This window comes from Astatotilapia calliptera, chromosome 3, assembly GCF_900246225.1.
Source record: "Astatotilapia calliptera chromosome 3, fAstCal1.2, whole genome shotgun sequence".
Classification (NCBI taxonomy): Eukaryota; Metazoa; Chordata; class Actinopteri; order Cichliformes; family Cichlidae; genus Astatotilapia; species Astatotilapia calliptera.
This window is the reverse complement of record NC_039304.1, coordinates 8,949,904-8,963,897: the sequence shown is the minus strand read 5'-3', so window position 1 is coordinate 8,963,897 and position 13,994 is coordinate 8,949,904. Positions and strand designations below refer to the sequence as shown.

At 40.7% G+C, this 13,994-nt stretch overlaps 2 protein-coding genes across 5 annotated transcripts; one reads left to right on the top strand and one right to left on the bottom strand.

Annotated features, from left to right (window-relative positions):
- Window positions 1–1,097: 1,097 nt before the first annotated feature.
- epoa (erythropoietin a) lies at window positions 1,098–10,230 on the top strand. Of its 4 annotated transcripts, none has more exons than XM_026161630.1 (5): window positions 1,098–1,211; window positions 5,314–5,444; window positions 5,563–5,649; window positions 5,835–5,999; window positions 8,684–10,230. In XM_026161630.1, the coding sequence occupies exons 1-5, from the start codon at window positions 1,133–1,135 to the stop codon at window positions 8,834–8,836; spliced, it is 615 nt and encodes a 204-aa protein (XP_026017415.1). In that variant the 5' UTR covers window positions 1,098–1,132; the 3' UTR covers window positions 8,837–10,230. The 4 variants fall into 4 exon arrangements, with proteins under 4 accessions (XP_026017415.1, XP_026017413.1, XP_026017416.1 ...); XM_026161631.1 differs by lacking the exon at window positions 1,098–1,211 and adding an exon at window positions 1,316–1,638; XM_026161628.1 differs by lacking the exon at window positions 8,684–10,230 and having other exon boundaries at window positions 5,835–6,679.
- A 69-nt stretch (window positions 10,231–10,299) lies between these two features.
- Window positions 10,300–13,791, bottom strand: pop7 (POP7 homolog, ribonuclease P/MRP subunit). The gene is made up of 2 exons (XM_026161632.1): window positions 13,699–13,791; window positions 10,300–11,353 (listed from the first exon to the last, which is right to left on the bottom strand). Exon 2 carries the CDS (start codon window positions 11,294–11,296, stop codon window positions 10,841–10,843), a length of 456 nt encoding a protein of 151 aa, XP_026017417.1. The 5' UTR covers window positions 11,297–11,353; window positions 13,699–13,791; the 3' UTR covers window positions 10,300–10,840.
- Between the last annotated feature and the right edge of the window lie 203 nt (window positions 13,792–13,994).

The following is a 13,994-nucleotide window of genomic DNA, read 5'->3' as shown; positions in this document are numbered from 1 at the left end:
AGGTTGCTAAGGAAGGTACGGTAGCTCAGGGATGGGGCGATAAAATAGGTAGTGCAGTGATATTTGAAATGCTACATATTTTCCGTAATAACTTAAGAAACAGCAATTACCTATCCAGGTTGCACCTTACTTCTCAGTTTGGATAGGCTAGAGGATAAGGTAGATGGAATTCTTTTTAAAAAAGAAAAAAAAGCCTATCACTTTTTCTTCCGGAGGGAAGAAATGTTAAAAAATGGGGGAAAGGTACAAAACAGAGACAGGATGTCACTTCAGACAGGAAATACAATCAGTGGCTAGAAGATGGGATGAGAAGAGCAGAGGAATATCAAGAAACGGGAAAGTGAAACCAAATATCCTTCATTACAGAGCAATGGAAACTAACAAAGCCACAAAATAGATTAATAATATATTTCTACATAAAATATAAACACAAACACTATTCTCTTGAGATCTAAATGTTAAATAAACTATTTGCCTTCTTTGTTCAAAATTTGTCTTTGATAAATATTTAACAGCCTATTTTACACATGACCCAATTTACCTGGTCACAGGCTGGTGGGCACAGAGTGTCTATGTGAGAATCACCTGGGAAACATAAAAACACAGACCCGAAAAAAATCTATTAACATAGAACAAAAGAGAAGTCGTTTAAGAAAACGTAACTTTTGGGGGGTTAAGCTGCTAATGTATGTAAACTTTCCAAAAAACCGTCCCTCTTTACCAAACTCCACCTCAAAACAAATACGCTTTTTTAATGAAAAACGGCGTATAAAACAAAGAAAGAGAAAACAAACGAAAGCATTTCTGAAGTTTTCTTTTGTCATTTTCGGCAATAAATATATTCTAATGAGCGTTTCTGAAAGCACCCAGACAATGAATGGGAAGTGTCTGCGCGGCTTTTTTTGAGGCATTATTTACTTTTTGTTATCTAAACACCGATGGGGCTATTATTTGGATAACGATGAAAGAAAACATTTTGCCTTAAGGGAGGAGCGGCTTATATTGTCATCACTAAAACAATGCAACTATATTTTCAAAGTCATCAATAAAAAAAATCAAACGGCATCACTTTTTAGAAACACCTACCGGATAAGTGCACAAGAGATCCACAAAAGAGCTTCGTTTCCAATTAATGGGCAATAGACGGACCTATGGGCCAAACCGCGAGGACCCTGTGAGGGGCTATGCGGATGCCGCTATGGAGTTTCCCAGTGAGTTATGGGCATGCCTTCATGTTTTTTTCTCTGTACTCTGGCTTTACTAGTTACTCTATTTTCACTCTTTACGCAATGAGTCACTGCATGGTGGGTTGATGTTTAATGTCACCGCGGTACGTAGAAAGGCGCGTAGTCGTTCTTGCGGGCTATCACGTTATCACTATATCCTTGGGGGAGGTAAATAAAAGGTTTTGCCAAAGCACAGCGGTGATGCAAAGTGTGGAAGGTGACTGCACGGACCTATTTTTTTACACGGACCTGCACGCTGGTCGGGATTCGCGCAGAGACCAGCGCACTTGGTGGTGTATTGGATCTGTTGGACGGAACCTGAATCGTGACGCCTGCGCATGTGTTTAGTTGTTTCACGATGTGTTTTAAAGATGCTGCACCTGTTTGCGAATGTTGCAGAAAACAGGTAGAGGTAAGAGCGCATGTGAGATTTCTATTTTGGTGCCTCGCTTGGTGTGCATGACCTGCGTGCCACAGCGGTCTCTGTGCTGGGCATTTTTGAACACGCTCATCACGCTGATGACACATGGATGCTTGCATTTAGGCTTCTCGATGTACAGCTTATCCTGTATGGAAGAATATTGGTTCTGGGGTTTGGGATTTAAGCATCTGGAGATAAGTTGCTACTTTTTCCGGTTTTTCGCAGATCACAAAAGAAGAAAAAGAAGAAAAATGACAGTCCTGTGCTACAGGATTGTCATTTTTCTTCTTTTGTGCTTTACTCCCTGTAGCATAGTTATACGTTGAACCGTGCTTTAAGACTGTAATACACCCAGAGGCTCTTGATTATTTAAGATACTAACATTTAAAAATGAAATAAAGCCAATGAATTGTATTTGGTGGAACAAATGTATGATGGAGTGAATATGCATGTTTATGACAAAAAAAAGTCTGCTGATGAAGCAGTTGTTACTGCAAATCGCTGCTCTACATGAGGTGCTGAGTATTGAGGACTTTTTTTGTCTCGTTCATTGGGGAAATCCATCTCCACTGCGTTTCTCTAGCGTGACACAGCATACTGGAAAATGTTCAAACATGCAAGCTGAATCTGTGCTTTCTGGCACAGTCATCGCATACTTAAGTCAGCAGAAAAGAGCAAAGGGTTATCAAAGGGTGACCGCTATAAGGGATTCCAGCAGAACAGGAAATTATGTCAGACCTGTGTCATCTGATAGCTACCTATTTACAACTCTGCACTTTATCATGTGGAAGACCTGTTCAAAGTAGAAGACTGCAAAGCATTCAGCAGCAACCATTCCACTGGTGATATGTGTTTTAAATAGGATCTCCTTATCAGCCCTGTGTGCCATCTAAAATGCTACAGTCTTTTTGCACGTGTTTGTGAGAGTTAGATAGAATAACGCATACCAAAAGTGCCAACTTTAAGTCGGCCGGTCACCTTTGCAAAGCATCTGTCACATACCTGGCCTGAAGTTTGCCATTATCCAAAGTACTGCCACTTGTGGACTGCTGATTTCAATTTAAAATAGCAACATGGTTTTGGCAGCCGTTGGCAGGCGAACCTGTTAACTTCCAGTCTGGCCGCAGTCCTGGGCCGCAAATTCCACCATCGTGGTGAGAAAGTCGAGAGTGGATGCATGTGCGTACACTTTTTAGATTGATGAATTCTCACGTAGGCAGTGGTGGAGTTGAAAAGTTCGCTGATAACCCTCAAGCTGAGTCACACACACTAACAAATGCCAGATCGGATGAAAAAAAAAGAAGCAGAGACCAGTTTGCCTCTCAAACTTGCATATGTTATTTTATCAGAGACTGCACTGGTAACTATATGTTGTTATTTTTCAAATAACAATTAAACTTTCTGTCACTGAGGGTGAAAAAGCCCAGATTCCAGTTATATAGAAGCAGATGTGCCACTGACAATCCTCATGTCACTGCCAACGAGGAAAACGGGAGGTGTAGAGGGCTGTTGACCTCTTCTTGATGTTTTCTCTTGTGTTATCACTTTCAAAAGACTTCATCTAATATTGGAAACCATCTCAATTTGTTGTAGTTATGAGGAGGTCTGAGAACCTAATGTGACCTGTATCAGCCCCATCTGCCTGGGAAAATCATCTGTATTTTCTGTCATGCTTTTGCGTCACACAGCCAGGCTGCTGTGAAAGAGCGCATTCAACATGTGGCACAGAGGAACAAGGCTGATGCCCACATGACCCTCAAGATTTCCAAGTGTATCGTTAGAGTTCAGAATGTGGCTTGATTTCTATGAATGTGACAAGTTTCTTTTATGCTCATGGGAAAAAGTTAGAAACACAGCTGACTAATGTCCCAGCTGTGGAAATACCCTGTTACAGCAAGGATTAAACAAGGTCATTCCTGCACTGTCATGGTATCTGCAGGTTTCTGTTCATAATGCAGCAGATCACATGGTTTCATTTGCCGAATCATGCTGTTGTGACACAGCTTAAACAGTAATGCATCACATACTAAGACTGAGCAGCTCAGTCAGTAGCAATGCATCAAAGTTAGGTACACTATTCCTAGAAAGGCTTTTGTTGGCTAACTGACACAGTCCTCTAGCCTCACATGTTCTCACACTGAACACAGGTCACAGGACAGCAGGGGTCTGAATTAAGTGTGACAACAAATAAATAGATTGTTTTGTGTTCTTCAGCATTTGAGTGCATTTTCCTTTAGCTGATGTCTCTTCTGTAGTTGTGTATTTAAAATAGTTGTCACGATTTTATCACTTGGTAGAATTACTTTTTCTGAAGGATCCCTGGCTATGCGGCTATACGTACGAAAATTCCCAGAGGGGTAATAAGTGAGGAAAAAAAGAATCTGGATGGCTCCACTGAGATGATCTGACCTGGTTCTGTTAGCCAGTGGTGGTTATTTTGCTTGCATGGTTTAGGTCCACTTGTTTCCTCAGCAGATCTCTGTAAATCATCTGCTGTGGCCTTTGTAGGCACCAGCTCTTAACCCAGTCGGACACCAATGGTAGAGTTTGGGCTGGCGTGCTAGACCGCGCTCAAACATCAAATGAGACGATATCGTTTGGTGGATCAATGTTCCATCCTTCCAGTAGAGTTACAGATAGTTGAAGTACCAGTACCAAGGAGCACTGAGGTACAGTATCTTACTAAGATACTTTATTTTTTCTTATAATTTGTTTTCAGAATGATGGACCTGACCTGGGCAGAAGTGTTACTTTAAGACTATGTAGAACATTTGCTCTGCTTGCTTCTTTGTAAAGTTTCCCAGCCATTGGCATCAGAGCCTGTGCCTCTTGGTTTGTCTGGTTACGTTAGGCTGCTCTATGAACTAGATTACTTCATATTTTGTATCGGTCTGGATTTAGGTTTCTGTTTGTTTGCTCATGCTGGTTAGACGGATGCACAAAAACATCAAGAGGCTCATCTTCTCCCCGTTCCCCTAAATAAAATATTATTTTGACGTGAAGCATGTCATGAAAGAATGGTCAAAGTTGACCTACAAACAAGCAGAGAAGTAAAACAAATGGAAAATTACCAGCCTCACAGCTCTTTACCTGAGGGGTGACCTGCAGAGTCCGCATGAGAAAGACATTTTAAAATGTTAGTGAAACAATGAACCATGCTTAACTGTTAATGTGCATATCACACAAAAGTTTAGATTGTGCTTATATTTGACTATGCTTATCCCTTATATATCTGAAGTCCTCTTGAGTGCCATGATTATAATATGGCTGTTATGTCTTAAACTAAACTTATATTATTCAGTATTCCCACACTTTCTCTCACAGCTGTTGCCCTCTTACAAGTGCAAATTATGCACCAAGCCATGCTGTTAACTTGAAGATGTATATATGGATGGTAGAGAAAAATCTGATATGATTTCAGCATAAAAATTATGTAAATGCTTAACTGCAACATGCAATGAAGACAGATTTATCATTAGAAACACAGCGGATGGTTTGAAAACTAAGTTACGTTTCTTTTGTTAATGAAAATGTAAAACGTGTTTTCAGCTCAGAAGAAACTCAGTGTCACAGTTTCAGTGCTGGTACTGGACATGTGAAGTGGTATCAAACCATCGCCAGACTTTGATGAAATGTGTTTGTGTGTCCGTTGTGTGTGATAAGCAGGACTGCTTGCCTTGCTGTTGTTAGTGTTGGACTGGACCCAGCCAGGCTTGTCATCCCCACTGAGGCCAATTTGTGACCTGAGGGTCCTGAACCATTTCATACAGGAAGCACGAGACGCAGAAGGTGCTATGGTGAGAGGAAAATGTATGCATGCATTAAAACCTGAGAGCAGCTGAAGGTTGCTTTATGTTGTCCTCTAAAGACTCTTTGTCTGCTGAAGTCATCAATACTCTCTCTCTCTTTTTGCAGAAGTCATGTAGAGAAGGCTGTGGCCTGTCCCAGTCTGTCACCGTCCCCCAGACTACAGTAGACTTTGATGTATGGGAGAAGAAAAATGTAAGTAATCACTGATGACTGCTGGATGTTAAGCAGCAGATTTAAATCAGCTATCAAATTCAGTCGACCTGTGGGCAAAGCCGTAGTACCTGTTTGTTTCTAATCTGATCATTATTACTGGCTCCGTTTGTTCTAGTATAGGGACGGTCTTTAAATCCTGCCCCCGGTTTTTTTTTTCCTGCAAGGCACAGGAACAAGCCCAGGAGGTGCAGACTGGCTTATGGTTGTTACAACAGTCCCTCAACACGCTACAGACGTCGGTCACCAACACAGCAATGCACAGTCACATAGACAACACCATCAGAAACCTGCTCAGCATCAACGCTGTGCTGCGTAGTCTCAACATCCAGGTGAGTTGGAGAAGCTTCCCAGGTAGTAATTCAGGAATAACAGGTCAGCAGCTGCCCAGCAAACATCACTGTGTTGTCACTGTGTACATGGGCAAATGGTCATGGTCAGGTGCCAAAATGTGCAATATTTGGTTCACAACCAAAGGGGATCTTGCTTTGATATCTGATTGTTGTCCATTTAGACCCTCTTTAATGAGCAGTATAAGCTGTGGTAGTGGGTTTTGAAAGCAGTCAGCTAATTTAGTCGGGTCAGGCATGTGCAGAGGTGCAGTGCTATTTGTAGTGGAGCACATCAGTCAGGCACTTTTGAGTTATCTGCTTCTAAAGCTCTACATTTTTGACCATTATTCAACTATAACTAAGCAAATGGGATCAAACTGACTTTAAAAATATATGAAGTCTTCTGTCTAACCATGTTTATCACTCCTTACTTGTTGCTCACCGCTCTCTCCTCCTCGGACACATCTACTCTCTCTTTTCACATTACTTCCTGTGGGATAGATGTCCATGCACTCCCTAACTATGATGCCATCTCTCTCCCTCTCCTATTCTCTGGTGAATTTTGAATTCTACTGCATGCATTTACAAAGATAATATCAGAGTTAGAGAACTGCAGCAGTTTGACACTTCAGTAGTGTATATTCAATTCAGCACCAAATCACAACAACAGTCGCTTTATATTGCAAGGTAGACCCTACAATAATACATACAGAGAAAACCCCAACAATCATATGTGCCTACTATGAGCAAGCACTTTGGCGACAATGGGAGGAAAAAATTCCCTTTTAACAGGAAGAAACCTCCGGCAAAACCAGGCTCAGGGGGGGCGGGGCCATGTGCTGCAACTGCTTGGGGTGAGAGAAGGAAGACAGGATGAAGACATGCTGTGGAAGAGAGACAGAAGTTAATAACAAGTGTGATTCAGCAGAGAGGTCTATTAACACGTTGAGTGAGAAAGGTGACTGGAAAGGAAAAACTCAATGCATCATGGGAATCCTCCAGCAGCCTACACCTATTGCATAACTAAGGGAGGATTCAGGGTCACCTGGTCCAGCCCTAACTATATGCTTTAGCAAAAAGGAAAGTTTTAAGCCTAATCTTGAAAGTAGAGATAGTGTCTGTCTCCTGAATCCAAACTGGAAGCTGGTTCCACGGAAGAGGGGCCTGAAAACTGAAGGCTCTCCCTCCCATCCTACTTTTAAATACTCTAGGAACAACAAGTAGGCCTGCAGAGCGAGAGCAAAGTGCTCTAATAGGGTGATATGGTACTACAAGGTCAATAGTATATTACAGATTTGAGAGCAGAAGAAAAAGAAACGGATATTAAATGATTTGTGGTTTGCACAGACAGTCTGCACCAAAGTAAAACATCTTTGGGTGCTTTAAAAGCTACTTTTGGAATTTCCCTCTCAGAACACAAACATAACAGTTTAACACTAAATTTAACATTTAAAAAAAAGCATGTGTTGTTCGGTTGTCACAGTTAATGTGATTTGTGTTCAATGAACGAGTGAGTAACTGGTACTCTGGGAGATGGCTCCAGCTGTGAGTGCAGTGCCAAAACTTTGTCCTGCAACTTCCCCGTGTTCTCACACTGCACGTTTAGAGCCAAGTCCCCTCCTGCTCTTCACTTATGATGTTAATATGTGAATGAAACCAAGCAGAATAGACTGAGCTGAACTTTCAGGCTTTCGGTTGCATTTCTACCTTAATATTGATACATAATTAAAATATTTACAGAAGTGTGCACACAGCTGTTAATGGGACTTTGTTAGTGTGTCACTATCAGTGTTTGAATCTTAAACTATGTAATACTACATTTATTTATTACAGGCTGCAGCAAAAAAAGGGCCCTCATATCATAAACATTCAGCCTCCTTTCATTCATCTTAAGTGCTACACTGTTTCCATAGAGAAACTGATGTGTAAAACCTGAGCCTCCACAATATTACTGTTACTAGGACATCACTTGACCCTCATTGCGTGTGCTAACTTTGGAGCCACTAATTTGTGCGGCTCTTAGTAGTTGAATATTGGAACAGACTGCATCTTTATATATAAATTAGTGCACCGTGAGTCCTTCCACCCCTATGGTTCATTTTTGGAAATGCTCTTTGGTAAACAAGATTTTTGATGTGAAAAGAAGTTTTTGCACCTGTGCAGAATAGTAAATCTAGCCCTAAATACCACGATCACAACTTTGACCCCACATTTTTTGTTGTTGTCTGTCTTAATAACTGTGATAACCAATCGAGCCAGCTGTGAATGTTGGCTCGAATTTTGTTATTTGGGGGAAAAATTGGTGAAGCATCAGTACACTGTGTTCCAGCACATCTACGCCTCTGGACATGTGATAGGCAAGATTAGGAAAAGGCATTGCAGAAGAGTGATGCATGTTTTATTCTTATCGTTGCTACTTTGCATAAACCATATAAAAAATAATATTACTGTTAAAAAATCTGGAAAATGTGGGGAAAGGTATGTACTTGATGATTAGAGACAGTGCATTTGTTTCTAAGATGGTCTCACTTATTGCATTAAAGTGAAATAGAGACTCTTTCTTTGGCAACAGACAAACGGAGCACAGTCACAGACATTCAGGTCCAAACTGTCCTGAAGGACAAACTCCTGTCGTAAGAACATGACTCAGGGGTCACATCGTGTTTCTTTGTATTCTCTTTCAGGAATTTACACCACCAGCAAATGCAACAGACCTTGAGGGAACATGGAGGGTGTCCTTAGCAACAGATCTGCTTCAGGTCCACGTCAACTTCCTGCGAGGCAAAGTGCACCTTCTTCTTTCAAGTGCACAGGCATGCAAGCCAGATGTCAGCTGATCGACCGATCGCCCCATCCCGGGCGAAGAAATTTGTGTTTCCAAAGGCAAGAGGAGAAATGTGACACTGGTTAACCTGCACGCTGCTGGAAGCGGTGTGGAATGAGAAAGACGCAGCAGTCGTCGCATGCAGAGGAAGAGCTGAAAGGATAGGACTGTCTCAGCAACGCTTTGGATGGACAGGAGATGAACGCACCTTGGAAAGTAGATGTGACTCATGGACACGGTGACAAAGACCAAAGTGATACTTTTGGGAAGCACTGCTCCAATAGCTGTTTTACTGGCACTCTCTTGCACTTTGTGTGTGAATGTACTTCAGTGTGGGTGAGCTAAGACTGAACGTTTCAGTGTCGTCCGTGTGCGTCTGTTTTCAGCGAGTCTGACCCTTACACTTATTTCTTTAGAGGGAAACACCCAGTTAATACTGACTACACCTGGGCATCAATTTCACTACTGGAGGCAGAAACTAACGTGGCCTCACTCATGGTTTCCACATTTTTCAACTTTGCCTCACAGACACAGTCTCTCAGATTTTTTTCAGTGAATATTTTAATATATTTTTAAGTTGAGGAATTACTATTTATACAGATTTTTCTACTTTAAGCTCAATCTTTGACGTAGTGTCAGGTCTAACATGCTAGTTGGGCTCTTTGTCATGTTTTGTTGTGTAACACTGAACACATTTGCAAAGGTGTTTGCTGCTCTTTCTTCTTTAGTTTTTTGATGATTGTGTGTACCTGATTGGCTGTTTGACACTGCATGTCCTTTCCAAATAACAAAGGCTTACATAGCTGATGTTCAGTTCCAGTGAGTTTGGGGGTGTGAGAGGTCAGTGAGGAGGGTTACATGAGAACTGTGAAGCTGCTACGTCATTGTCCGTGTTGTTGTTTTTGCCTGACTACACTCACCCAGTCTCTACACGCTGATAGCCAGACTGTCTGGAAAAACGTACAATTTACATCCTGTGTGGCTGTAATTGCAAATAGTTTTCCAGAGGCTGACGCGACGCCGTCTTCTCCCTCCCTCTATTGTTCGTCATCAAACCTCAGCCAGGCAATCAGCGAGCCCTGGGAACTCGAGGCTTTCTGTAAAATGGATGCTCAACTGTTTCAGATTAGTTAAGTGTTCTTCCTTGTTTTTTCCCTTATTTTTATATCTTGTCGTGCAAGTGCAAGATGTTTTTAAGGATGTTTGTATGCGTTTTCTTTCCTGTTTTGTGTTGTTTTGTCCCATCACTGTATGATTCCCTATTTAAATACGAAATGTTGTTCTCGGATAAAGAAAGGATGGATGGAAACACAACAAAGGGGAAGTTTGTGCATCTCGTTCATTATTTTTATGCTTTTTTTCCCCCTCTCGATGGGGTGAACAAGCAAGCACAAGTACAAGCTGCCACAGCAGAATTTACTGGTTCCACATACAAATTTTCCAGCCACGAATACAGAAATAACAGTTAAAGAAAGATACACTCTGGCAAGTTTTTATTTTTACCCAGATTTCAAACAATCCAGCATTCATTATATACATTTTGAGCAGCAGTTCAGAGACACAAATCACATTTAAACAGAGTCTACGTCTCAGTGACCCTCAGCTGAACTCACACTGTAAACAATTTGACAAAACACTGTTGTGATGGAGCTATAGAAGTTAGTCTGCAGAGTAACAACTTCCTGGCATGTTTATTGTAGCTGCTACTGCCACCTAGTGGAGATTTACAACAATAACACCTGTTTGCTGCTTTCTTATCGGCATCTTTAAAACCTGAACACACAAACATTATACACATAAAAAAAAAAAGTTGGCACAGCCACATATGTATAAATTATAGTGCACACTAGTGTTGCTCCAAAGCATGCAGACTGAAAAATGTATACAATACAAGAATAGCAAAGGTGGCTCTCCACATAAACTCAGTGTTTGTGATCTACTGGTTAACGAAGGAACAAACAGGGCCTGAGGACTAATGGAGAATCTCAGGCTGATCCACAGGAAACCTCCTGATTGGTCACTGAGCGTCAGGATAGAACACCTTTATGTGAATGGCCGAATTGTTACGTGTACGCGTCATCGGCTCTCCGGCCTCATCAGGATCTTCGGGCTCCAGGTCGTCCACAAGCTCCACTGTGGAGGTGTTGGCTGCCAGCTGTAGCGCCCCCTGACTGCTGGCCTGCAGCTGAAGGGCAATGTTAATAGCCCGGTTGATGGCCAGGCCCAAGCCGTGAACACAGATCTCTCTGTGACCCCCACCTTCCAGAAGCTTCTGACAGCGTGCCAGCTGAGCCCGGAAGTCAGTCTTCATGTTGACGTAGACGTCGTTGCGCCTTTTTGGGAGCTTCCGGGGAAGACGCTTCCTTAGAGTGTACTCCACTGGGTCCATCTCTACAGCAGGCGAGCTGGAGTCTGTGTGTGCAGGGCCCGTCTGAGGGATGGAGGACATACTGGGGTTGCGTGTCTCCGTCATGTTTAGATTTGTGCCAGGGGATCAAGTTGTGGTAGCAGGTGGGGCCACACGAAGAAGCTGAGGAAAGCAGACAGAAGGTGGTGTAACATGGTCAGATTAGCCTCAGGATACCTTTAATCGGATAAAATATTTGGGATGTATCTGGCAATAAAAAAATAATAATACAAAGCAGGTATGAACAAGCATTTTTTTAAAATCAAGATCGAAATTTAGGAAACACAAATTAAGCTACTGGAAACACTGCCACTTCTTGTTGCCCCTGAGATAAGGGGAACTCACTGTTTCACCTCCAACAGCATAAACACAGGGTCAGTTGCTGGGTTAAAAGAGTTTTGAACCTAATCTGCTCTCTCTGACTCCTTCCCTCCTGCTGAGCATGAAGGATCTATTAAATAAGGTTCCAACGATTTAAACTGCGTAAGCTTACATCTTTATAAATACTTAAGTCCAACCACAGAGGATTGTGTTTAGTAATGTTGCATTTATTAAGCGTGGACAGTACAGCAGCCATGAGGTCATGCTGAATTTATTGTTATCTCAGAATAAAATCTAAAGGACCTCACATCTGTGCAGAGCATTGAACAATAACTTGTAGTAATCAGCCATTTTATCATGAGAGGATATTTTGTACAAGATGAGCATTTCTAAAATATATTATTGTAGTACAGTTAAATTAAATACAGATTTTAAAATGGGATTAAATATACACTACCGGTTTTGGATCACCCCAATTTTTCCAGTTATTTATTGCAATTCAAGTTGTTCAAGTCCAATAAATAGCTTGAAATGGTACAAATGTAAGTGGTGAGCTGCCAGAGGTTAAAAAAGTAAGGTTAAACAAAACTGAAAAATAATTTACATTTCAGAATTATACAAAAGGTCTTTTTCAGAGAACACAAAATGCATTAACAATTTAAAGCTGTTCTGCAGCAGTGGAAGTTGATCAAGCCTTGAAAGCTGGTGCTGCTAATTCCTACTGGGGTTCCAGCTTTTCTGGATTACTTACAACCCCGTGTGTCTGCATAAAAGCAGTGTTGGAACACACTTGTGAGCATCAGTTGAACAGTATTGCACTGCAGAAAGTAGTGTGTTGCTACAAAAATGGTGGGGAAAAGGCAATTAACAATACAAAAGAGACAGACCATCATAACACTTAAAAATGTAGGTCTTCCCTACAGAGAAATTGCAGAGAAAGTCAAATTGTCAGTGAGTACAGCTTCCTTCACTATCAACAGACACTCAGAAACAAGTTCAAGTTATGCCAGAACTACCTCAGGAAAAAAGACCAAGATGGTAACCCTGAAAACATGAGTCTCCAGATTTAAAAGATGAACTGGACAAAAGAGTGAAAGCAAAGCAACCTACAAGTGCCACACATTTATAGGAACTTCTGCAACAGATATGGAAAGAACCTTCTGAAGAATATTTTATTTCTATTGTAGAAAGAATGCCACGGGTGAGTTCAGCTGTTATTTGAGCCAAAAGTGGCTACTTTGAAAAGTAAGAAGTTTAGAATACATTTTGGTCTATAAATTGACTCCATGATTATTTATTTTTTTTAACTCCAATTACTTATTTGTACTATGCTTTCATTTCAGAGTGCTGTGAGACATTAAACTACATAATTTTCAATAAAAAACTGGAACAACTGGGGTGTTCTAAAACATTTGAATGGTAGTGTAGTTTAAAGTGAATTTTTAGATGCAGAGCGCAGTAGTTATATATATATATATATATATATATATATATATAGTTATATAGTAGTTTTGTAGAGATTATCCACATATCTCTATATTCTAAACTGCACTACTGTAAATGCTGTCTAGAAAATCATTCTGTACAATACAATAATTATAATTCTATAAACGGTTAACTTGCATAGTTCATATCATATTTCTGTATAGCTTATATTTAATATTTCCGTATAGTTTTTTTATATTTCATATTTCTGTATAGCTTCATATTTATATCCTGTTCATAGCCTGTACACTCACTACAGCCTGTACATACTTATAGTTATAGCTTATTCATAACATACCCTCATACTGTGTACATTGTAGCATACCCATAATAGACCCATATTTTTGTACCCTCATACCTATAACAGACCCTTTTCTGTAATATATCTATATTATTGCTAATATATATTTCGTAATATACCTATATTATGTCTAAAGCACTTTCTGGATGGATGCAAACCGCATTTCGTTGCCTTGTACTTGTGACATGTGCAATGACAGTAAAGTTGAATTCTATTCTAGCCTATGCAGTCCTCTTGCATCGACTCGATAATATCACAGGAGGGCTAACCCTACACAGCAGTGCTATGACTCAGGTAAGCTAACCGTCTAATTTAGTATGAAGCGTCGAAACAGAGCAATTCGTCTGTAAAGAAAACTCACCTTCAAAGGACAACTTCAAATTAAAAAGTTTCTTTATATCATGGCCGAGAGCATGTACAGCGATTTCTTCGCTAAATAACACCGGAAGTGTAGTCCCCATAACCCGGAAATAATACTGCCTCCTTGAGACTGTTTGAAGCAATGACTGTAGAAAACTGTTTTCTACAGTCATTGGTTTGAAGCTGGAAAGACTAAAAAAACAAGTTAGGAAAATTGCTTTTGGAATATATTCTTGCTTCTATCAAACAAAGCTCTTAATTCACCTGATAAAAGAGTCGGCAGTCGTAATAAAGCAG